Genomic DNA, 26,063 nt, shown 5'->3' on the forward strand with positions numbered 1-26,063 from the left:
CTTCTGCAATAAGTGAAAAGTGTGCATGGATCAACTTGGGTCTTTCACATCATGTCCAGTGTGTGCATGCATAGTTAACTGTGAATCTACTATGCGTCGGTACTCTATTTGAATCCCAAGCAGGAAAGGTGGATTCCACCTGTAACAATAGAGCTGAAACAACTACTTTGATGACCGATTGTGTGGAGAGAAAAAAGGGTGCTGTGTAGGGGTGGGGAAAAAATCAACACAGGATAGTATTGCAATATTTTCTGTGGCAATACTGTTTCGATACACAGACGCCAAGTATCGATCGTTTATTATATATGTGTTGGTCAGTTTGTCTGCTTGACTATCCCATTTTGCAGCAATAAAACTGAAGTGAGATGAAGAAACAGAGAAATGTATCTTTTTAGATGAAACAGATGTTGACAAAGTTTCCTTTGTGGGACATCATTTGAAATTGGGAAAAATTTGAAGTTTGAAAAAAGTAATAAATTGCAATATATCACAGAATATTGAATTGCAGATTATGTTTAAAATCGCAATAATATTGTATCGTGACATAAGTATCGTGATATCACATCATGAGGCCTCTGGTGATTCCCAGCCCTAGTGCTGTGAATAATAAAAAACAGACAATACATAGAACATTGAATGTTATTAAAACTGTTGGATATCAATTCTCTGTCGGTTGACTGGAAATCACATTTTAATACACCGACTATTAATTAAAAGGTGTTATTACATGGCCTTGTTGAACACTTGATTCTGATTGGTCAATCACAGCATTTTTACATTTGGTTTTGTATAACAGACTCGGTATAAGAGACTGTTGCCATTGACGGAGTTTTGATCACAGACCATTTTCAAATCAATAAAATCGTTTTTAAATCAAAATGTGTGCTCATATTGAGCTCATACGGCTGATCGGTGGATCGAAGGGGGAAAGAGGGTGAAGGAAACAGGGATCGCTAACAGCACTATTGGCAACAGTGCAAACAGAGCATTAGTTAGCTCCATGGTAGTCTGGTATTGCCAGACCTTCCTCCACAGCGCTGCGGAGGAAGGTCTGGCTAGTCCACACAACATTCCGGGATGGGAGAAAAACATGCTCTGGTTTATCTGACATCTGGCGGAATTTCCGCCGACACCGGAGCAATCCCGGAAGTGGAACGTCGTGGATATAGATCCATGGTTAGGCCACTCACCCGGGGAGACCTGGCTTCCGCCAGAGAGCCGTGCTCATCAGAGGTGAAGGTTACCGTCCTGACCTTAACCCCTTCAGGCTGACCGTCTCGCTCTACATTATCCCTTACTTACTTACTTAAAGGTGCCATATAAATAAAGTTTATCATTATTATTATTATTATTATTATTATTATTATTATTATTAGGTCTATATGTTACTACGTGAAAATTAGGTGGTTCTGGTGGAGGACTATTAGTTAGATTTATTATTATTATGTTAGATAATTAATTTGATTGTACTCGCTCTGGGGTGTTGGTGGGACTGCATAGAAACATGTGTGCTGTTGTTCATGTGGAAGATGGAAATAAGGCATATGCCATTTTACTTACCTGACATTTTTCAGCATGTACAGCACCTCCGAGGGCAGATGGGAGTTCTGCACATCAAACTCTGTCAGGTCAGCCTCCAGAAGACATGGAGGAAGCTCCTTGGGCTGCAAGGTGGGGGGCTCCTTCCGGATGCGCAGGATCCTAACACAAACACACACATAAAAAAAAGAGACATTCTTCATACTGTAAAGATGTACAACGCACTGTACTGATTGGTAGAACAAGTCTCTGAACCATGTTTCAGCTTATAATTCATCATGTATTTTCTTCAACCAAGTTTCTCATGTCTCAAATGGAACTTACTGTGATTTCTGTCGGACCCCGAGAAGACTAGCTGATGTCAGGGCCAGTGGTGGAAGAAGTATTCAGACCATTTACTTAAGTAAATGTACTAATACCACATTGTAAAAATACTCTGTTACAAGTAAAAGACCTGCAGTGAAAATGTTACTTAAGTAAAAGTATGTAAACATCTTCAGGAAAATGTACTTAAAGTATTAAAAGTAAAAGTACTCATGTAACTCACATGCAGAACAATCCTCCCATTGTAGAAAGAGTAAAGGACCAACCAGTTGTGTGTTTAATGGTCTGATCATCTCAGCTGGACTTGTAGCCGTTATATTGTTGGCTAGTTTACTTTAGAATAAAACATCAGATTTATAAACTACATGTGTTTTGTGTGCAGAAATCTTAATGTGTAAAGTAACTAGTAACTAAAGCTGGAACAGATGAATGTAGTGGAGTAAAAAGTACAATATTTCTCTCTGAAATGTAGCGGAGTAGAAGTAGAAAGTGGTATGAAAAGAAAAGACTCAAGTAAAGTACAAGTACCTCAACATTTGGACTGAAGTACAGTACTGGAGTAAATGTACTTAGTTACATTCCACCAGTGGTCAGGGCTTCCTGGGGATCCTTACAAACTAAACAAAACCTCTTTTCTGAACTTCTTCAAAACATATTCTATTACAAATCTTCCTTTTTCATACATTTATGTCTGTTCATTTTAGTTTTTAATGGAAATTCTGATTGACTGCTTAGGTTAACAATAAAGAATTTAAATATAGTATTTTATTTGGGGGGGGGGGGGGGGGGGCCTGGGTAAGGGAGGGCCCAAAAAGACCCTCTAACCTTTAAATAGTCTGCTGGAGGGGGGGCCTGCAGAGATCAGCTTGTCCTAGGCATGAGCGGCGGCCCTTCAGCTGTTTTTAAAATTCATCATCCTAGTACAGAACAGGACGTCAGCCTGGCCTCCTGTATTGCTTTCTCCAATGTAACATTACATAACAGTTCATTTACTCAAGTACTGCGCTACACAAATTTGAGATACTTGTACTTTATGAGTATTTCTATTTTATGCTACCTAATACTTCTACTCCACTACATCTCAGATGCCTCAGAGGCAAATATTTTAGATACCCTTTGCAGATTTAGATTATAAATACAAAATATAATTAAATAATAAATGAAGAGGTATTGTAATAGATTAAACTACCCAGCAATATATGAAATAATTGAGTGTAGTAGTAATAATAGTAATCCAACATTATTCATTATGCAACAACATTAATTAGTATAAGGCCTAGTTAATATTCTCAGACGGATAGTGCTGTGTGTGTGTGTGTGTGTGTGTGTGTGTGTGTGTGTGTGTGTGTGTGTGTGTGTGTGTGTGTGTGTGTGTGCCAGGAGCTGCATGTGTAAGTGCGGCTCTGTCGTGTGTGTGCTACTAAGACATAGCAGAGACCAAACGACAGCCAGTCACCCTAGTTCATTCACACAAAAGCATGTTGAACATGATGGTACACAGTGGCCTCCATGTTTACGTCAGCGTGCTGCGTCTGATGACCTGCATGCGCCAGTCAGCCGGACAGACAGACAGAGACTCCTGGACTTAGTATTGAGATACAGTACAGACATATATCTAGCATTTAGTGGTGGCTGGCTCTAATCATGCATTTTCCCTGTTCCCTGGTATCTTAAAATACCAGTTTATCTTCTTTGATAACATAATCTTCATCCAAGGTTCGCTTACTTGGACTTTAAGATTATTTTGACAAAAGAATGAACTTTCAACCCTCAAAGCTTACTGTCTGTCAACACACCAAATGCTGAAAAAAAGGACTCACTTGCGAGCTATGGACAGGACTTTGGTCCTCTTCCTCACTCTCTGCCGGGAAGTTGAGTTTGAATTAGAGGAAGGGACTGAGGACAGCGTCTGAACCTGCAAAAGGAAAAGTTTGATGATTTGACATGTTTGCATTCAAGTGATAATTTACAAAAGGCAAACAAACCGTTTATGATAATGAAAATGCCAATTGTGCTAATATCAGATATCTGAAGTTATAGAAGGTATTTGTTGTGCCCCTCGAGCAACAGGGCCTAATGATGGTCAACTCATTGGTCCGTCAGTCTGTGACAACAACTGGCCAGCTTTGCAATGACATACTACTTGTTCAAAGAACACCGAGTATTTCACTTTATTAATTAATTTAAATGTAATGGCAGTATCCTCACCAGATGTGGATAAAGTAGCCAAAAACTGTACAGTCACTCCATTGTTCTTTTTTTAAAGTGATAAGCAAGCCTACTTGTCTGTCACACATTGTAGCAGTATAACTTGGATGTTTATACTGTGTGATATCTTGTAGGACTTGCTGAACATTTGCCAGGTTGAGGATGGTTATAGTTATTTATAAAATAAACACATGGACATGATGCAGCAGCAGCAGGGGCCCTCGCTAGAGAAAAGGGTGACTCAGAGTAGAATGTTTAAGATGGCACTGACCTTTCTCATGATCTTTCGGCCGTAGAACATCACCTTGTCTCTCTTCCTGAAGCGATATTGTGGAACGCCAGCCTCCTCTGAAACACACCAGACATGCTCTGTAAGATCATTTGCAAGCCACCTCATGAATCGGTCTGTGAACTGATGTACTGGGCTGATGCAGTAAATCTGTCTGATTAAATCACCCTGCAGGTTCAGGTTAATCCCTGACAATAACTAAATATATGCTACTTGACTACTACTTGATTTTGCTTTTTGCAAGTTACATGAAGTATCAATTACCTGTACTATAACTACAAAATCATTAACACTGACAATTTTTCAAAAAACAATAACCAGTTTGAACCTAACCCTTAAAATGCATGCTTGCATGAGCTGTGAACAAGATTCATGTTGTAACATTGTAACAATCATCACGCTGACCCAACACCATCTTTACATCTTTACATATTGAAAATGTTAGATACAAATGTACTAGAAGAGGATGTACAGTGTACAGGGCACTGACTTGACAGTTTGTATCTTCTGTAAAGAAGGAGCACAACAACGCCAAGGACAGAAACAACTGTCACAGCTCCAATCAGCACAGCCGTCCACTGGAAGAAAAACACAACACATTTAAATGAGCTGTACTCAAACATTTAAATAAAATTAACATATCTTATATCAGAACCCTCTCATTTATTCTACCCATCCACAGGTTAGGGATCAACCGATACTGGTAATTCAAGGCCGATACCGATTATTAGTATTGAGTCTCACTTTGCCAGACCCTCCTCCAAAGCGCGCTGGAGGAGGGTCTGGCTAGTCCACGTAGCATTCAGGGATGGGAGGAAAACGAGCTCTGGTTTATTGGCATTTCTTTAAACCAATCACAATCGCCTTGGGCGGTGCTAAGCACCGGAAGGAAGTTGTTTTGGTGGAACATGTGTACGTTCAAAAGTAGTTTTAGTCGTGCAACAGAAAACTCCGATTGGACAGATAGTCTAGCTAGCTGTCTGGATTTACCCTGCAGAGATCTGAGGAGTTAACCATAGTCCTCACAAATCCACCAGAGGTTAGAACGCCAACACAGAGACAGAGGAAGGGGACGGACATCCGACCTAAATGAGTGAAATCCGGCGGATTTTCAGGCGGCAACAGAGCAATCCCGGAAGTGGAACATCGAGGATATAGACTAATTTTTCTTGGTTTTTTGTCTCAAATCGTAGGCATCTCTCCTTGATCAGCCAGCTGCCCTGAACACACCGTGAAAAAGCCCGGTCTCGGGAGACAACACAGGGGTCGTAAACGTCAAACAAACACTAGAGGCACAGGATAGGCACCAAAATACAACAAACCACTCCAGCCAATCACCAACAAGATGGTTGGGGGAGGCGCTGGGGGTTAGTGACAGTTGGTCAGTTAGTCATGACAGTTACAGAAACATGGGGGGGAGGGGCGAGCTTGCTCCGTTTTGTTTGGAATTGACTTGGAACGTCAACAGAACTTTCAACATAATACAGAGTAAAGAGAGATAGTGTTGTGGGGGGGGACATTAAGTCAGACTCAGTGGTGAGTAAACTGAAGCAGAGGGACAGACACAGAGCTGTAGCCGAGCCAAAGTACAACACTTCAATTCATTAACTTTATCAGTTATCAGGCAAATAAAACGCTGATGCAGATCATCTGCAAACTGCCAAAAAACGGCCTGATAATTGGCCAGGGCCGATAATCGGTCTATCCCTACTACAGCATGCCTCTACCAAGATCTAATGATGTCTGTGATTGGCTGTCTAACGTTACACGTCGTAGAGACACGCAGGAAAAACTCTACGTTACACAGAGACGGCTCACGTAGTCGGAGCTGGAAAATAAATACCATATGTAATTTCTTTTCGTTAAAATAGATTTTATAAAATTGGTATCGACAAAAAGTATCGTTCAGGAACCGGTATCGAAGTCACGGTATTGGTACCAGTATCGACATTTTTTTTAACAATACCCAATGCCCTAGTAATAGCATTAATCATTAATTATTCAAACTAAAAACTAAACATTTGCAAACAATGTCGCAGTCAAACCACTCAAGTCAGAAATGGCGTGTCGGTGGTTACCATGTTGGCCTCCGTCCTTTCCTTCAAAAACTGCTGCATCCCGGCCTTGATCTCGCTACCGAGTGAAACCAGGCTCTGAAACATCAAGCACGGGAACAACACGGAGAGAATGAAACCAGCTGGGCAACAAGTGGACGAGCAATCAGAGCAGAGCAAGGATTTGGACAGCAGGCTTCAGCTGAAAATATGACTAAGCAACAACTTCATCATTTCAGTTTCACCCAACACAGAAAAGCATGATTATTATGCTAACTTATTTATTTAGGTATTTTAATGCATCTAATTTAGGCTCATTTGAAGCACCTGAGAAAACTTGTGTAAAGCCTCTCTGTCGTTTTCTTTTTCATTTTTCCTTTTTTCTCACTTTGCTGCACCTGAAAGCATCCCAGAAAAGTGGTAGTGTAACCGTGACGGCTAGCTAACATATGGAACAGGAAACACATTTTCCTGCAATTGGAGTAAACGTTTTTTACTTTACTGTACTTTTTCTTAACCAATATAATAATATAATGATATATATATACTTGAAAAAAATACAAGTTTATATGAAGTGATAGATTGGTAAATTACAGTTTCAAATATAAAAAACAAATATTTTGACTTTTCCCTCTTACTGAGCACCCTAGGTGCAAATGGGCTCTAGGCACATGCCTAGAATGCCTATGCCTAGATCCAGGCCAGGTTATGACTGTTATATCTGGTGCCTAAATGCCTCACTAAGGACAAGAACATGGAACTTTATTTTTAAACAATGAAGTGCAATTAATGGTGTTGAGGAACGACATACCGGGGATATACTGCAGCTCTCCTCTTCATTATTTTCTCCCATGCCTGATAAACAAAAAAGATAATGCAGCACTAAAACAAGGCAATATCGTAAACTGAAAAGAAATAATTGAAACCATGAAGAGCGCCTTAAATAAAAGTCATCAATGACAACATGTCATAAGGGAAAACACGCATTTAAAACTTGAGTAGATGATTTCTTGCTAAGATGGTACTATCTTTTGATGACGCTAATGTGATCATACATTAATAGCTCAGGATTTGAACCCTTGACCCTGGCAACTGTCCTTGACCCTGGCCCCCCACACACACACAACATAATAACCATCATAAGTGAGGAAACACCAGAGGCAAGAAACTTAAAACCAAAAGATAAAATAAATATATACATAAATGAAAAGCTCTAAACAGTGGCTAACAAGTACAATAACTGATAAAACAGATACATAAATAAGTAGAATAAAAACAACTATAATAAAATAAATTATAAAACCAACTAAAACCATCAGATTACATATAAATAGATCATTGGTAGATAGATAAAGAAAATTGATACATGAGTTGTTTAATAAAAGGCCTAGCTTAAAAGGTAGGTTTTAAGTTAGCCTTTAAAAGATATCAGTAGGCTACTCTGCGAGGCTCTGGCAGTCTGTTCCTTAAAGAACAATGGTGGAGACACACAGTAAGTGCCTGACCGCACAGTCACAGAGCAAAAGGATTCACAAATGTGGGTTAAAGATCACCTAACGTTACTCACAAGCTCAGTGCTTGTAACCAGACACCCCCTCTTGCTCTTACACGCTACCAACGTAACGTTACCCCAACGGGCTCCCCAAACGCAACACTGCAAAACATGGTAGAGAAAGCTCGTCCAAGGGGTGTGTAATGTTATTTTGTTTACCAGAGACCGTTACATCTACGAGGAACACTTCTGCCGCGTATTTACTGTCCATGTTGACCAAGCCTGGGTCTGTGTTCTTATGCCAAATTCCATTCAAAAATAGACGTTTTTATCAGTGCTCTGTGGATTGTATAGGACGAATTGAAAAGTGGATTTTAGTCATCATTTAGTCACGTCGTATCCTATTTTCATCGAAGTGAGTGCAAAAAAGCATCATATTCCTGGTTGACAGGATTTAGTGGATAAAGCAAAATAAGTCAAACTTATATGGTTTAATATTTACTTCTAGTTGACAATTTACAGTACGTATAGAGCCAACATTAAATGTCACAATTGGCTAACATAAACTTTAACTTTGTTAACGTTATAGCTCACAGTCCGCCGACTCCGTTTCTGTGGCTGCAGCCCGCTACACAACAAGAGGACAACCTAATGCAAGCAAAAAAACTGAACGAACAAGTCTGCATTGACAGAATCTATAACAAATACAAACGAACAAATTAACCTTCAGCTAACCCTCTTCGACAGAACCGACCAAACACTTTTTCCCACGTACCTTTCTTGTGTCAAAGTTTTTGAGTATAGCTACATACCAACAATAGTGTCACGACTGTTCAGTAAAACAAATCTGAATGTCCTGTCATTTCTATCAAAATAAAACCCTTGAGTCTTGTCAATGCCTCCATCAAAAATTCTCTCCGACAGACTGTATTTTAAAGATGATTAATGGTGCAATTCAATAGCTACAGTTTACTCACTAGTGATACAAAGTATATCCATAGTTCGGCTGAACAATAACAGAGAACTTAGACATATTTTTGCTGCCCTTTAAGCATTTATTTTGAAAGGTAATTTGTCTGTATTGTAGGTAACTCTGGTTTACTTGATGCACCCAAATCACAGACAGTTCTCTACTAGTATCTCGAATTGCAATTGGTGAATGGTGTTGCCTTTCTGCCAATCACGGAGCATTTCCTTGGAGAGTCTAGCAGCGGCACATTGCTTGCATTGCAACAACAGTGGGCTCAAGGTGAGAGGAGTCGAATTTTGTAACAATTTATGGCAATTAAAAATTATGACATTTAAACTATTTTGGTGTAAACGCATAAGTAACTAACTGTTAGTTACTTATTAGTTACTAAACGTTATCTTGCCAGCAGACGATGCAACATTTGCTGGCTCGTAAGTTATCGTTAGCTAGCGTTAGCTAGCTGAAGGCAACACTGCATTTTCCAGCTAAGTTAACGTTAGACGAGTAGCTAACGTTAACACAGGGGTTTCCTTACCTGAACGCATTTTACTACATGTGGAACAATGTGTTATTACAAGGCAACGCTAAATACTCAATCCATGCAGTAACAGTTAAGTGTTAACAAACAAACGGAGAGCGTTAGCGTTGCCTCTTTGGCCTCCCTGTGGTCATACTTTATCCACACGTAACGTTATATAAAAGGATATAAACCATGCGTCAATTTCGAAAAACACTGACAGTCGTGTCGCTGGTAAAAACCTTCCTATTCTTTGGGTTTGTACTGGTGCTGTATTTACTAGCATACATGTGTAAAACAATTCCTTTTCTCTGTCCTAGAAGGAGGAAACGCTGTGGCACCATGGGTGTGTTATCCACGTTGATGAGGGGTTTGGTAAGAGGAGCGGACAGAATGGCTGAGTTCACCAGTAAGCGTGGATCAAGGACTCATAATAAAGGCAGAGGTGCAAGGCCCACTGGACTGAGGCTCTCCAGCAGAAAGTTTCTGTCCATACGGACCATGATTCCTGAGTTTGTGGTGCCTAACTTGGAGGGATTCAAACTTAAACCATACGTATCGTATCGTTCTCCTCGAGGAACAGAGCCTCCACTCACAGCACAAAGTGTGTTTGCTGAAGTTGTGGCCCCTCGGATCAAGAAAGACTTTGAAGAGGGCACTTTCAGCAAAGACCAGCTGGAGAAATATGGATTTGAGCCCAACCAGGACGGAAAGCTCTTCAAGCTGTATCCCAAGAACTATGTGCGTTAAAAATGCACTCACAATGTAATGTAATTAACAAAGACTAAAAGCTGCAGACTTACTGGTGTGACACCTTTAGGAAAATCATCACAAATGGGACTCTATAATGTGTAGTGGTTGACTCTTTTGTTACTTGATCATCTGGCAAAATAAAACTTCAGGGGCTATGATCCATACTGCTGAGTTGTGTATTAGTCGTTGTAAAGATCAGTTGAACAAACTATAACATACACCAGGGGTCTTCAACGTTTTTTAAGCCAAGGACCCCTTAACTGAGAGAGATGGAGCAGGGACCCCCTATTACATATATTGTATAAATTAAGTTGCATATTAAGATACAATAACGTGTGGACGGCCTAAAGCCTTTATACATACCGTCTTAGTGCATAGAATACTAACTTATTAATATAATTGTTGAGATGATTTCATAAATCATCTTTTAATGTTAAACATACATGTTGTACAGTGACTCTTTAGAATGAACTGGATCAGTGGATGGCTACCTTAGTGACTACCTTACCTATAGACCAGTTAGCCTATTATTATTTAAAAGATTAAACACTTGGTGGACCCCCTGCAGTAACTGAGGACCCCTGTTCTTATACATAAGAATTAATTACCATATAGTTAATCATTTTGCTCAGAACCCCTTGCATTCAAAAAAATGTTCTCTCCGTGTCTAAGTTAAGATATGCACAGTTAACCTAGAACTGGTCAATTGAACTTTATTGGTCAGAATGTGTAATGAATATACTATTGTGGTAAAGTTTCCAAAAATATGGTAAAGATCACCACCCCAGATTCTTGGGGTTCAGTTCATTGTGGGACTGGCTCTAGTGGCTGTAATTCTGCACCAAGGCTGAATTTCAGGAAAGAGACTTCAGATACAGTATTAGGGGACCACTAAGGCCTGTATAAAAGAGACTTCAGATACAGTATTAGGGGACCACTAAGGTCTATATAAAAGAGACTTCAGATACAGTATTAGGGGACCACTAAGGCCTATATAAAAGAGACTTCAGATACAGTATTAGGGGACCACTGAGGCCTATATAAAGAGACTTCAGATACAGTATTAGGGGACCACTAAGGCCTATATAAAAGAGACTTCAGATACAGTATTAGGGAGACCTCTAAGGTCTATATAAAAGAGACTTCAGATACAGTATTAGGGGACCACTAAGGTCTATATAAAAGAGACTTCAGATACAGTATTAGGAGACCTCTAAGGTCTATATAAAAGAGACTTCAGATACAGTATTAGGAGACCTCTAAGGTCTATATAAAGAGACTTCAGATACAGTATTAGGGGACCACTAAGGCCTATATAAAAGAGACTTCAGATACAGTATTAGGGGACCACTAAGGTCTATATAAAAGCATCCAAAGAGCACCATATCATGGGACATTTAATACCTGCCTTCAACCAGCTAATCTGGGCTAAAATCACAAGTCATCAAGCATCAACCCTGCCAAAATGTCCTTTATGCTTAACTGAATCCAGGAGCACAATGTCCTTAGAAGGCTGAGGGGGGCAAATGAAGAGAATTTCCCTTAGAGTAAGTGATCAGATACATTCACACATACTGCATGGGTACCTACAGTAATACAATTGTTGCTATTCTTTAAGCATGGTGTTTTTGTGAGCAATTTTCTTCAACACGATCACAAAGTGCTTAAAAAAGCTATAATAAAGGAAAGGTATGTGGGTGAATGGTTGTTTTGATCTTGCTGCTACATGATGTACATTAAAAGGATTATAAGCAATTTCAGTTTAAATACAAGTGTATAAAAATCTGTGTCATTATGAAAATATACCATTTTCCTAATTGCATATTCTGTGATAAGTTATTCCAAAGTGTGGGGACTGCATAGTGAAGACAGTGATTAGAATAACATAATGCCAGTGTTATAGCTGGACTGTACATTCTGCTTTACTTGGGTGCATGGTATAATTTGACAGAAGATATTTCTATAGTGTCAATGCAGCCGGTGCTCAGCCTGGTCAACATTGCTCTGGTTCCTGTTGCACCTCATCTGGAGTCCAGTCCCAGCGCCACACATGGAGCATATGGTCGTAGAATGAGCAGCTTGCCAGCAGACAGGACAGTGAAGAAGCGTCCTCGTTCGAGTTGAGGGCAGGGCCTGGACCTCTATCCCCACTGATAGAGGGCGCTGCAATGCCCTCTGGGATGTATCGTCCTGCATCATCTTCTAGGGAAGTGTCAAAGCTGGCAGTGGGAGATTCATACTGAATTCTCAGGTGTCCTCCACTCTCTGCGAGGCTTTCCTTTGGTTCTGCAGCAACAGGGGAGCAAGGAACGGGCTCCTGCAGGGACAGCCGAGACCAGTCGGCTCCGTACGCCAGGGAGTTGTGGAGGATATAGGAGGCTACGACCGGACACGCTCCTCCACTGCCCTCTGGAAACATTAAGGGTTTGAAACAGAAACAGAAGTTGCTCACTCTTGAGGTGTCCTGGTCCTAACGGGATCCATTTCATTCACACAACTTTGTATAAAATATCTTAGGTTGAATAACAGTTCCCACAAGTTTATTATATTTAAATTTATTCTGTAATGAAGATGTAAAAAACTCCTAAGTGCCAAGGCAATGATAATCACTAATCACTAAATGATAGTCATAGTTCTGTCATCTCTCTAATATTGGCATATAATACAGGCATACAATGCCTCCTCAAAATCATCCATCAAAAACAAGCTAATTATCACATTTGAGAAGCTGAAACCAGAGAACGTTTGGCATTTTTGCTTGAAAAATCACTGACATTTTTTAACGCTTATCAAAATAGTTGCCATTATTTTCCTATTGATTAACTTAATGAATCTGAAAGCTAATGCTTGGTAGCTAGGGTAACTAAATGAACGACTAACCAACCATAAAACAAAGAAGAAGAAAAAAAAACAAAGTTCATAGTAACAATCCATAGCAAATGTTTCCTTGGCCATCTCTCCTTCCTACTCACCCAGGGCCTGCTGGCAGTGAAGGATGTGGAAGTCATTGTGCATGCTGGCTGCCAGCAGCAGGTGCTGGTGAGTCGGGTGCCACTTCAGCCTCCACACGCCACCGCCCACGGGACTCTCACTGAGAGGCTGCCGCATGTTCCTGCCATCCCACAGCAAAACCTGCTCATCGTAGCTGCAGAAAGAGAAGCCCAAAACACAAGACTTACAGACACTCAGCTGAAAGTTTAGGACAAGAAGACCAAAAACAGAGGAAGCAGTGGTATAAAACAAGAGTTTCTGCAGGTTTCATCAAGTCAAATTTAAGACTTTTTAAGACCATTATAAATGAAATTTAAGACCTTTACCACAACATCAACTGGGCCCTAAATTCTGGGTTTTCAAGTAACACTAAACTTGTACTTCTACTGCCATAGCTGTAGAATAAAATCTGTTTCATGTCTGTGGTACAATCCAAAAGAGTTTACCCTGTAAACATACAAAAGGCAATTCTCACACAATGCCAAGTTACCATAGAGAGTTCACTGGGATATTTACCTGCCTGTAGCCAGGATGTGTTCCCGATGTGGGTTGCTGTGAATACTGCACACACCCATCGAGTGCCTTCAAGAGAACAGAACAGACATTGTACAAATATGTAAATTCCTAAACGGACAAACCAAATTAATGTTGTTGTTGCCCTGGCAGGGCTATACGGAGAAAATCAGATATTACGATATTCACTGACTAATGGGGAGTTCCAGATAGGTATGATCTGGTTGGTTGTGTCACCTGAGGGTCATTAGTCACATTCAGGTCATTGACATATTACGATATCCAAAATTGATGCAAAGATGATATCTCGTCTCATTATATCACGATGTCGATATGATATCGATATACTGCCCAGCCCTAGTTGATGCTAACATCAGTACTCACCTTTTACTGGTGAAAGTGGGGCAGGAGGGGCCGACCCTGAGATCCCAGCCTTTAAGTTTGCAATCATCCCCACCTGAGGAGGAACGACAAACACACACAGAGAGGAAAAGGTGTAAATGCAGAAAAGACATATAGCAGTAACAATGAGCTCCCTCTTATCCACCTAAATGCTGATTACACATTAATGCATTAATAAGAATAATTTATTAATATAAAACATATACTTCAATATATAACACTGTAAAAGGAGCTATCCAGCATACAATTTTACCTTGTTGCAGATATATCTGCATCATTCTACAGTGTATGTCGACCGTTAAGTAACAAGACATCAAATGCCAAAGATATATTTGTGACTTTTAGGAACAATGTTGCTGTTGCATAGGTTGTTTTCCAGAGAGCACTGTCAAGCTATTTCTCAACTGCAAAGTGTTCTGCTTAGTACATCTCTTGGTCATAATTTAAAAATAAAAATAAATGTCATCTTTGTGCATGGTCTGCGTTTATGTAAAAACATGAATATCAGCTGATGTATTGTTATCAGATTTTAGTAACTCTTAAATATGGATGTTGGTATCTATTATAGCACCTGCTATAATAGATTGGTAGATTTGGTAACTGGTACTATTAAGGCATGTTTATATATAATTTATATTCATTTATTTTTTATTGTTTTGTATTCCTCTTATTGTAATGTCCGTTCTGTGTTGTCCACAGCTGTCTCATTATGAAATTGTATTGAATGGCTGACAGGTGCAGCCGGTGTTTATTTAAGGGGTAAAATATGTGTGAATTAGTCTGATTCCTATTGTTATTCCCTCTGCCTTAGTGTAAGGGATGCAGCTGTTTTATGTTTGTTTTTATTAATGAAACATTTTTTTCATGATTATTACAAGTCAATAATGTTTTACAGTAAGGGAGTGTTACCAGAGTAAACCAGCTGTGTGTCCCAGTAGGAGAAGGCTGAGATCCAGGCCTCAAAGTCATGGGCTTTCCACTGTGACAGAGCTGTGAGAGCGCCTTCAGCCAGGGACAGCACACTGACGCAGCCTGCAGAGTCACTGCACACCACCCGCACATCACTGCTGCAGAAACAAACAGGGGACCCACTCAACTGTCATAAAAGGAGCCGTGTGTGTGTGTGTGTGTGTGTGTGTGTGTGTGTGTGTGTGTGTGTGTATAGACATAATGTTACTGATGATGTAACATTCATATGGAGTCAGAGCTATGACTTCATAGTAATTGGAGAAGAAATAAAGTTCCTTAGAAGTAACAAACTGAAAACTGCAAATTATCACTTCCCAAAACAAAAAAAAAGTAGCCATATAAGACAGAAACTGTCTAATCTGGCAACACTGGACAGTGGTTTTCGTACAAAATTGAGATGAACTGTTGTATGGCCCAGGTGCTCAGGCTCTGGTCCATGCTGAGTGTGTTACCTGTCCATTCTCCCCGTGGACCAGTCTAACGACAGAGCCAGCCGCTCTGCTCCCACCTCCAAACTGCACAGCGAGTGCAGACTACAGCCGCCTTCCTACTGGATACACACATTCATTAGCGCAGACTACCACATCAACAACTGGTGTCAGACCTTATAATAGTATTATAATATAGGGCTGGGGGGGGAAAAAAAAAATAAAAAATCGGATGTATCGGGATTTGTTTTGTTGACGATTTTGGAATTGATTCTTTTCCCTAGAATCATGATTTTTTTTTTTTTTTACCAATGATTATATATATATATATATATATATATATATATATATATATAGATTATATATATATATATATATATATATATATATATATATATATATATATATATATTTTATATTTTTTATATATATATATATATATATATATATTGTTTAGACAGTATCGTTGACGGCGACTACATCATATCCGTTTCCAGCAAAACAGAGCGACGGCAGAAAATGCCGAAAATGTTATGTTCTTTACAGAATCAAAGTCAAAGACAGAATCGCAGTAAATAACAATCACAATTCAAATCACATCTGCACCCATGTTATCGGTAAAGAATCTAATCAGGAAGAAAGCATACCGTCCCAGCCCTAATTATAATACATTATAACAGGCAGAGCAGAATGAACACACTCGTCCCGTCCAAACATCATTTTACATCAGTAGCAAACCTTTCTGTGGCCTACTGAACAATGTGTCTTGGTTCATTTTAGCTTGCACACATTTACTGTCCTCTCTCAACAGGCTATGTGTGGTAACATAACATGGAAGGTACAGTAACTTAGTACAAAAGCTGTGCAAGACTATAATGTTTAGATGTTGTCGACACTGTGTCAAGTGTTGTATAGGACATTAGTATGTTTTAAGGCGTTTGTCACTCCAAAACAAACTCCTCAGTCTTCATAACACCATGCAGACCAGCACAAACCACATACTCAACGACAACAGCATAACAAAGGTTGTGTTTATTATTGTATTATTATTGCAGGTCTGTTGTATTAGACCGTAATTATATTGTGCATCTATTGTAAAGTCTTCCTGCTTTCTTGGCCACCACTGTGTGTATGGTCAGTTTTAATAAGATACGAGGGCACTCGAGAGTGCCAACAGGTTGGCCTAATGGAGCAAACTCTGCTTTATAATCTAACCGTTCATCAGGGCCTTGCTTAACCACAGAACCACATGTGGTACATTGTGATTTTCTGATAAATCTGGCAAATACATGAACTTCTATGCAGCACAGAAACGTTTCACGGTGCCCCTTACTGTCTATTTTTGGTGTTGAAGTTACAGTGCTATTTGGTATACAAACTCAAGCATTCATATGTTGTACACTGTATGCGTTCTTTGCTCACAGACAATGCCACATTAACCCCTGTTTTCCCCCAGGCACGTCTGCGTTCCGGAGGCGCCGCGGGCCCCGCGAGCAATAGGGGCCATTCAAGTCAATGCTTGATATTTCACCAGCCGGGCTGCGGCGCGTCCCTGAAGTGTGCGTGGAGCGGCTCTCCGCTCCGCTAAAGATACGTGGCAGGTCTATTTTCACGCGAGCCACGGGGCGTTCAGACTGCCGGGTAGGAAGGGAAACAGAGAGAGCATCCGGTCAATTTAACAAAAGACACCACCCCCCCCAATATCGTTTATGTCTCCTCTACAACACCACGGACAACGAGAGATTCATCTTGGAGGTGGAAAAACATAACAAACATCACAGATCCCTTTTATAAGGCAACGGCAGAAAAGAGAAGGCATGAAGTTTAATTACAGGAGAGCTTGGAGTGGAAGGTAGATACTATCTTAATAAACACGGGATTATTGCTGTAAAGTTCTTGTAGAGACAATATAATCTGCAAGTCGGGCAGCAATGTATGGTGCGTGGCGGAGGACAGAACAAAACGGGAATGCAGCCGGAACACAGCACAGACGCGCCCAGTGGAAAATGGGGGTAAGCCATATAATAATAATAATAATAATAATAATAATAATAATAATTAATCCCGCAAGGAGAAATTAGATTTTTTAACTGTTATATACAGTATATTCACACACATGCCCAAATAGAAAAATATTATGTATGTATGCCTTATGTATGGATGGAGAGATGTCAGAGCCAGGGGGGTGCCCCCAAGTGCCCCCATACCCGAGTTTGGTTAGAATGATGTTCTCTGATTACATGACTTATTATTGTGGTAGAAAAGGATTCTGTTCACAAACATCAGCTATATGCCTATAAATATTAGATGTCACTGGTTGGGATTCTTCTGATGCCACTTTTCTCACCTGACTGTCTGACAGCGTGTACAGCTGCAGCTCTCCGGAGGCAGCTGCCATTCCCAACACTGCCCTCCCTGACACCGGCACATGGCACCTGAGAACACGCAAAGGAATCAACAAGAGCCAAAAGCTGGGTTTGAAACCGTTCCCTAACACGGAAATAGTGCACTATGTAGTGTGTTCGCCATTTTGTAGTGGTGTTCGAATTCTCCGCAGTTAATTTCATTCACTGTATAGTCCGCTATAAAATACCCACAATGCAAAGCTAATTTGAGCGTACACACGATATACCCTACATTTTCCTCCTGTATACCACAATGCAACGTGGTCGTGTTTTCCCGGAAGAGAAGAAGAAGCAGAAGCACCCGCGAAAACTGAAAAGGAAAAATGGAGCGGGCTTTGGTTTCTAAACAGTGGTAATCTAACATGCAACATACATACAGCATGTTACTCTCCTCCTGAGTGCTCATCTACTGACGCAGGTCACGCAACGATTTGTTTTCAGGGAATGTTACGATGTGTCCGAAATCTGGTTTGGTCATTCCCGATATAGTTCACTATTGAATAAACACTATATAGGGAATAGTGAGTGAGTGAATGAGGGAACGGTTTCAAAACACAGCTTATGACATCAATAAGTTGTCAAACCTGATTTCTTACCATTTCAAATCTAAAATGGCCGCGGTGTCCATGCGCTGTAGCTCAGTGAGAGGAGGGATCATAGATCCCTCTCGCCGAAATTCAAAAAGGTACAAGCGACCAGTCCGCCTTGGGGTGGCATCCTCTTCCTCTGCCTACAGGAAGAAAATGAAAAGGACATCATGAGTCATTGGTCAGATACCAACAGGAGCACGAGTATGTAAACGTTACTGCTACATTAAATTAAGTCACAAAGACCTCCGGCAGCACAATTAATCATATAATAATCATTATGACGTTAGAAGGAAGGCTTGGCAAAGTATGTCCAATAGATTAAATGTAATTAATTCATTTGGTTAGCACCGTTACCAGCACACATGAATCGAAATGAAACAATGAGTATGAGGTATGAAGTGTTGACCTTCTGTATTTGAGTGTGTTTACTGTACAACAATTGAATCCTGTGTGATGAGTATAACTGGGCTATGTATAGAATAAGGTATGGAGTAATAGTGATGATCCATATACTTTCATTAGTTGTAGTTTTCAATAATGTTTTTTTATGTCAATCTCAATTAATGTGTACCAACTATTTTAAATGTACAGCCAGAAGAGGGTTATGCTTCCAACCCCAACTCATTTTTGCCCTGCTATGGGGACCCAGGTCTAGATTTAGACACAGGGCCTTAGGATAAGGTCCTAAGTTGACATTGTGCTTAAATGGTGCATTACAACTTACAAACTGACTATCAAACTTTCACAAACCAAGTGCACCTGGAGATCTCAGGGCTAGGGCTGCACAATTATTCGCAATTTTATCGAAATCGCAATATGGACTAGTGCAATATCCAAATCGCTGGGGGCCGCAATACGTGTTAAAGTCAAAATATGTGGCAAACCATTCCGAATTAGGTATTGTGGTGCTACGGAGACGTCCCATCATACGGACTAAATTGTAATATTTTTCAAAGAAAATGATACAAAAAATATTATCCAATATCGTGAATCATATCCTCATCCTTGTCACGATGAGAGCAAGCACTTAACCCACGTAACGTTAGTTCTAGTTTGATTAATCTCATGTGGTCTAAAAGAGGAGAAGCAATGGCACTGCACTGGGAAAGCAGTGTTCCTGAGGACAGTGACGACTAAAAAAGGTTTGATGTTGTCATACCGTGTAAATACAGATAGGAAACACCTGACACTAATGCTGAATCAACTACAGATGAAAACAGGTCAGGAAGTGTCACTTAGTACGAGGTTCTGTCCATACAACAGGTAATAGGATGTACCGGGGTACAGCTAGGACTGTTCGTGTGTAACCTCACCCCTTTATGCAGCTGATACGTCCCGCAGGCCAGGACATCGTGGTTCGATGAAACAGGACACCACTCCACCGTGTCAGCACTCAGCTCCGTGTCAAACACCTGTAGATTACGGGTCCTCGACTTCCAAGCCATGACCACCTGCTTTGCATAACGTTAGGGTTACTGTGCCAGTGCTATAACTAAAAAGCAGACTTAGATTCCGTTACGTCTCGGCTGTAAAATCAAAAGTAAACTCAGATAAGTCTAACAAGTTACTAGTACGCAACCTTAAGAAATACTATCTAGCTAACTTCCAGTAGGCTATCTGAGCTAAATAATCTGTTTGGCAGTTAGCTAGCAGCTAACGTTATACCCTATGGTTATAACTTACTCACTGCAGTCTCACGCAGCGCAAACAGTTAGACACTTCAGATAGTGAGCAGATATTCAACGGGTGAATTAAATGTCCAAAGTTGAGCTTACATTAGTTTAATACTGAATATCCAGAGAAACAAAACATTAACAACAAAGTCACACGTGAGCCAGCCACGACTGAACGACTCAATACGTCTTTACGTCATCGCTTGGCGTTAAGGGTGCGTTTAGGAAGCGCTGCAAAACAACAAGATCAAATCGTCAATTTACATGGACTTGTATCATGTAAACTCAAAATGGTTCTCTGTAAACTGACGAGTTGATCTTGTTGTTAAATTGTTAAAATAAATAAAATAAAACTAGCCAAAATAAACGAGGGTCGACAAAAGTAGTTTGATTTACTGCAGTGCCATTGTAATGGATTGCATTTCATGATGCAGGGGTTCGTGTTGTAGTGAAAGTGTGGATACAGGAAGTACTTTAGTTAGCACAAAAATGAGTTATGATACCTATAACCAGAATAATTCTTTTTTTCTATCTATATAACCATGTCTATATGGTAGATATGGTTATATAGATAGAAAAAAATAATAATTATTATTATATTATTATATATTATTTTGGCTAGTTTTATTTTGAAGGTATTCACCGAACGTTATGATGTTTTATTATGTCTGTCTTAACACTGATTGACTTAAAATAAAATATATAAAAAATATATAATTAAAAAAAAAATGGAAATATTGCACTGTAAGAAAATCCCTACATTTTTTTAAAACTAATTAAACCCTTGTGTGTTCATGTTTGTGTTCAAATGTGTGTATATTTTATGGTTTTGTACTCCCAGGGAAAGTGAAGAAAAGTTTGCTTGGTATATCCAGCAATCATGTAATGTTGGAAGCAGCAATGTGCCAACAGCCTGCTGCGTGCTGGTGCTGCAGGTTGCTTTTGACATTTTCTTTCTCAATCTTTATTGCTCGGCCGTTTTGTTTTATTCACAGTTTTTTATATCAATATCCAATGCTGTCCAAACTGCTCCAAATGCTCTAAGTACAAAGTAGATTGGATGAACGGTTCATAAGATATTTTCAAAGACAGACGCGCCCACACATTGTCTCAAAGCAACTGTTGCCCTAGCTTGCCTAAGTCACTGCTGTTATCAATGTTGCGATGTCATAGAAACCACCTGTTAAAGTTAGTCCGAATGTTTGCTTTTAAATATTTTTGGCAGATTGATACGTTTGACGTAAAGAGGCCTTCGTGGTGGTCACGTGACTGTTGCCCTGTGCGGCTGTGCCATAACATCCAGCCGCTGGTGTCGAGTAGTCTGCTCATCCTAGCTTCAAGTGTAACACCACAAGCTAGCAGGAACAGACACAATAATGGATTTCAACGTGAAGAAATTTGCGAGCGATGCAGGAGTGTTTTTCACGCGAGCTGTCCAGGTAATGAAATCTTCTGCAAACTACTGTTGTTCGGCTGAAAATGAATTCCTTCCATTTTGACAGCCAGCTGTACTGACGTTACTGACTACCGTTACAGTGACTTGTAGTAATTCATAGGTGTGTAAAGTAGAGTAGTGCCTTGCCAAGCTAACGTGACGCATGAGTTTAGCATAGGAAGCAGATACAATTACTACATATTCAGTTAACAGGTACGTCGTGTCAATAGTTAAGACGTACGTAGTAATTAAACAAGCGCTGTCCAAATGCTAATGGCAGTGTTGTTAGCCATCTTGATAAGGCTATCTTGGTAATGAAACGATATTTTAGGCCAAGCTAGCGAACCAGTCGCCAGTGTAATTAACCATGGACTCAGTCAGTTAAAACAAGCGTAGGAAATTGTAACCGATGTATAACGTTAACTTATATTAATCTGGACAAGTTAGGTGATGGGGAGAGAGGACAAAAAAAAGACTGTGAAGTAAGCAATGCCATGACGTCATCATATAAAGTCTATGGTTGATGCCCTAGCTTTTCATAATTGATTAAAACTAGGAAGAGAAGAGTTGTGTCTCAGTAGTTTGTTTGTTTGTGTGTGTGTGTGTGTGTGTGTGTGTGTGTGTGTGTGTGCGCGCGCGCGCGCGCCCCCCTTAGTTCACAGAGGAGAAGTTGGGCCAGGCCGAGAAGACTGAGTTGGACGCTCACTTCGAGAACCTGATGAGCCGTGCAGACTGCACCAAACACTGGACTGAGAAAATATATAGACAGACTGAGGTCCTGCTGCAGCCCAACCCAAGTATGCCATCAATATAGCAATCCTATCATTAGAGGTGGGACACACATTCTAGAGAGTACATATTATCTTCAAGCAGAATAATGAAAGCAACATAAGGGAAAGGTTAGCTCATTTATAATGTACTCTTAGCCTAGGTTATCTTTTTATTCTTTTTAAAAAGAGATACCTTATCAGATATTTGCCATGTTGTTCAACTTCATTGTTGCCATACCTGCCTGAGGGCAGATAAGTCATTACATCCCACATGTCTAGCGAGCACAGTTCATCTTGTAGAAAACTAGCATTGAGTATAAATACAATGCACTGAGGTGCTGTAAAAGCTATGAAAAGCCCCCTTTATGTCTGCAGGACAGGTATAGAAGAGAAAAGGCCTCACCTTCATTACATTTGAGAAGTTGTGAAGTAAACTTTCTGTTGCAAACATATCCCCGACAGCAGAGTTTAAAAGGTGCCCTGTGGACTTCAACAAACAAAAGTTAAAACATTCCGTGTTTCTCACCAAAATGCAGTGTGTATCTTTGAGGTCTGATAAATGTGTTGAATGTATTTTCTTTATAAAATATATGAATGCACAAACAATTGTGCATTGTTTGGATCCATTTATGTGTGTTCTCATGCAAACAAAACGGGCACTTAGCCATACAATTATTACTCTATAGCGGCACTAGTGGTCAAAAACTCCACAGCGTACCTTTTTTAAAATGGGGCCAGCTTGCAGGTGCAAAAAAAATAAAGGCAAAATAAATGTGTAGTTAAAAGGCTCAAATATGCAAAACCACTGATATGTTCCTTGAAGCCATAATAAAAAGAGGGATGCAAAAAAAGTAACAGTTTCTCTGAATAGGCACCTCGCACCAAATGTCAGTCAGTACAGTTATAAAACATTGTATAAGAATCTAGTGTCAGCATATTTGCAATGACGCTGTAATTCATAAAGGTCAAATACCTATTACTTATAATTTATAGTGATATGAAATGACATACTGGAGTAGAGGGAGCTCTAACATGTGACTTTTTGATTCTCCATGCTACAGTTGATCACACCGGTAAGTATTCTGCCTCCCTATTTTAGTGCCGTGCTGTGGAAACCTTTTATGCCTTTTGAATTATTAGTACAGAGATGTAATTCATCAAAATGAATGGGACCAAATCAGCACATGATTCTTTGGTATTAAGATCTAAGTCCGCTGCAAAATAAACTTTTAATGCTCATGGATGAGTATAGGAGGAATCGTGTTCACGGTTGATTGTAAGTCAGCACAGGCTGTACATGGGTTAATGATAATTTATGCCAAATTGGTGTTTAACTGTGAACCTTCAGCTCCCTTTCTTATTTTAGCCTCTGTTTGACTGGCCTCTGCCAGACAGTGTGTTTTTTTTTCTAATATGCCATAAAGCTGAATCATGATATTTGGTTATTCTGTCCATATTCAAAAATAAAAGAGTATCTACTCCTGGTTAGGCTCATCAGATTTCAGCGCTTGTTAGCAGTTGTCATTGTTATAGCCAGGCCAAATTAAACAGTGGAGGTACTCCTCATTCTTTCCTTTCTTTCCCAAGGTGGCAAGCTTAGATCAAATATCAAGTTCAAAGTAGCACAATACATGTTTTTAGTAAGTAGTCCTCAGAATAATCACTGCAAAAACTACAAACAAAAATATAAAATGAAACCTCTGGGGCATTCCTTCAGAAATCAATCACTTTCTGACGTCACCCCTTTCAATTTGATCGATTTTAATTTTTTTCCTACATGATGACCTATATGAGAAAGTGTACAACTAAATGTGCAAATTCAGTGGATTTTTTTGTCCTTGAATCTTAATTAGCAAAAAAAGTATACTTTTTTTAAATATGTTATAGTGTAGACACTTCTTTACATTACATGAAGTTGTGCAATTCTGAAGCGCCAGATGTTTGCTAACACAGAACCATCTGAGAAGCTGTCAGAAGGGCAGGCACTTTCAAAAAAATACCTGGCAGGTGATTGGATGAACCATATGTCTATCATGTCCGCCACTCTTGTTTTTGAAAGAACAGTTGTGGCCGTAACACACACACCTAAACCCCACCTGTAGCTCCTCACCAGACACTGATGGGTTCGATTACCTGCTTTCTAGTAACTGATTTTTGTGTGATATGTGATCCTGTGATTCTCGCATGATCTCAGGAGAATCGGTTGAGCAACAAAAGACTTCTGAGTATTTGGTGAGTAGGTCAGTCTAACACATTAATCCTTAATGACATACATAAAAAGGTAATTACAGAACAAGGAAGCACAAGTAAGCAAAAATGTGTAGTGCAAAGTCGTGTGAAGATCTTTACTTTTTTTGTGAAGCCCCTGGTCAAGGGCTGTTGATGCTTTGCTCATCTCATTTGGACTTATTTGATGTGTTCTGCCTGTTATGGCTCCAAATCAGCCACTAGTTGATCAGGATGTCTTGGGAAAGTGAATGATGGGACTCTTAGTTTCGGTAAATGCTAAGGTGTTTAAAGTCTATCACCTAGTACAGGAGTTCAGCTCAGAATATGGACAGAAACACTCCACAATATCATATTTCACCCTTTCAGAAAGCATGATCAATGAAACCCTCCCAGAAATAGAGCAGGATTTCAGTTTTCTGAGAATTTGGCTCCCAACATTTTTACCATTTACCATATTTCCTCACATCACCTCGTTGAACTGTTATGCTCTTCACTCCTGCTACATGTCACAATCTGTGATCTGTGTCATATTTGACTGTTTCGGGTGAGTTTTCTTAGAGAGAGAGAGAACCCCCCCCCCATAAACGTCCTACATACAGAAAAATAAGAAGAAAAGATCAAATCCAGGCAGAGGAAGGGTCTCTGCAGATCCAGACACTGCCACACAATTCTAGAGTGTAATAAGTGATGATTGAGAGGGATTGCTGTGTAATAGTCTGTACATTGTTTTTTTAGTAAATCCCTACATATTACTAGCCTCGTGAGACCGTCCGATCTCGTGAGCTCCAGTTTTCCACTTGCAGATCAGTCTGGCATCTTGAGACAGAGAAAATTTGGAGCCGTTCACCAAATGACCAACCAATCGGCGTTAGTTTTGAGGCGGGTTTAGGTGTGACGCAACGAGAAGCGACTGTTCAGTCTAAACAACATGGCGGCTTCCACGGATGAGATGAGCGTAGCTATCGCGCAAGTTTTATCCGAATTAGAAAGTATTCCTTACTTACTTACTTTGGCCTTCACAACACAACGGTCGTTAATGACTTGGTACTGTGTCTCCCTCACCCATCCACACACCATCTGGTTATAGGCCTCCAAACTTTTGTAGGATTTAAGGTCTTCCGCTGTGTATGGGCTCGGCGAGAAAACCATGTAGTTGACTATATCGGGATATGCAACTTAAGGAAGAATCACCGGGTCGCCATGGATCCAAGAAGAGGGAGCCAACTTGTAGCGATCTGCACCGCCAGTAAACTGTAATTTCTCAAAATATCGCGTCTTTTTTGTGGTCCAAGTCCTTCCATGCCTTTGCATCTTGGACGCGTTTTGATGAGCTTTTCTGTTGTTTAGACATAAAGTTTTAAAGTATCCAAAGTGCACAATACTCCATTACGCCATTCAGTTGTTTACACAGAGTGCCTCCAATATGGCTGCGCATCCAGGTTACCGCCCAGAACGTGACGTCGGTGAAAACCCTCTATAAGTGGACGTACGCCCAAAAGCCCAAAATGGTGT

At 40.0% G+C, this 26,063-nt stretch overlaps 4 protein-coding genes across 9 annotated transcripts in view; 2 read left to right on the plus strand and 2 right to left on the minus strand.

The window, feature by feature from the left end:
• pnpla7b (patatin-like phospholipase domain containing 7b) overlaps nt 1-8,722 on the minus strand; it is a 41,126-nt gene extending 32,404 nt beyond the window's left edge. The window contains exons 1-7 of one of the 2 annotated variants that reach the window (XM_078249992.1): nt 8,682-8,722; nt 7,226-7,269; nt 6,439-6,513; nt 4,851-4,938; nt 4,343-4,419; nt 3,684-3,778; nt 1,561-1,701 (exon numbers count right to left, since the gene is read on the minus strand). In XM_078249992.1, the coding sequence (XP_078106118.1) occupies nt 1,561-1,701; nt 3,684-3,778; nt 4,343-4,419; nt 4,851-4,938; nt 6,439-6,513; nt 7,226-7,267 (518 nt within the window). In that variant the 5' untranslated portion in view covers nt 7,268-7,269; nt 8,682-8,722. The other variant, XM_078249991.1, reaches the window with a different exon arrangement.
• A 336-nt stretch (nt 8,723-9,058) lies between these two features.
• mrpl41 (mitochondrial ribosomal protein L41) lies at nt 9,059-10,310 on the plus strand. The gene is made up of 2 exons (XM_078249999.1): nt 9,059-9,155; nt 9,714-10,310. Exon 2 carries the CDS (start codon nt 9,736-9,738, stop codon nt 10,141-10,143), a length of 408 nt encoding a protein of 135 aa, XP_078106125.1. The 5' UTR covers nt 9,059-9,155; nt 9,714-9,735; the 3' UTR covers nt 10,144-10,310.
• A 1,292-nt stretch (nt 10,311-11,602) lies between these two features.
• On the minus strand, nt 11,603-20,328 carry dph7 (diphthamide biosynthesis 7). 5 transcript variants are annotated; one of them, XM_078249993.1, is made up of 10 exons: nt 20,220-20,328; nt 19,758-19,895; nt 18,451-18,584; nt 17,797-17,884; nt 15,474-15,568; nt 14,962-15,119; nt 14,035-14,107; nt 13,654-13,719; nt 13,119-13,291; nt 11,603-12,555 (listed from the first exon to the last, which is right to left on the minus strand). In XM_078249993.1, exons 2-10 carry the CDS (start codon nt 19,887-19,889, stop codon nt 12,140-12,142), a joined length of 1,335 nt encoding a protein of 444 aa, XP_078106119.1. In that variant the 5' UTR covers nt 19,890-19,895; nt 20,220-20,328; the 3' UTR covers nt 11,603-12,139. The 5 variants fall into 5 exon arrangements, with proteins under 5 accessions (XP_078106119.1, XP_078106122.1, XP_078106120.1 ...); XM_078249996.1 differs by having other exon boundaries at nt 20,132-20,326; XM_078249994.1 differs by having other exon boundaries at nt 20,128-20,326.
• Nucleotides 20,329-21,281: 953 nt separating this feature from the next.
• The window catches only part of LOC144517825 (endophilin-B2-like), a 38,419-nt gene continuing 33,637 nt past the window's right edge, over nt 21,282-26,063 (plus strand). The window contains exons 1-2 of the mRNA XM_078250000.1: nt 21,282-21,556; nt 22,208-22,349. Coding sequence (XP_078106126.1) covers nt 21,494-21,556; nt 22,208-22,349 — 205 coding nt within the window. The 5' untranslated portion in view covers nt 21,282-21,493. The remainder of the gene's footprint in view (nt 21,557-22,207; nt 22,350-26,063) is intronic.

The sequence above is a fragment of the Sander vitreus genome, chromosome 5 (genome assembly GCF_031162955.1).
Source record: "Sander vitreus isolate 19-12246 chromosome 5, sanVit1, whole genome shotgun sequence".
Taxonomy (NCBI): domain Eukaryota; kingdom Metazoa; phylum Chordata; class Actinopteri; order Perciformes; family Percidae; genus Sander; species Sander vitreus.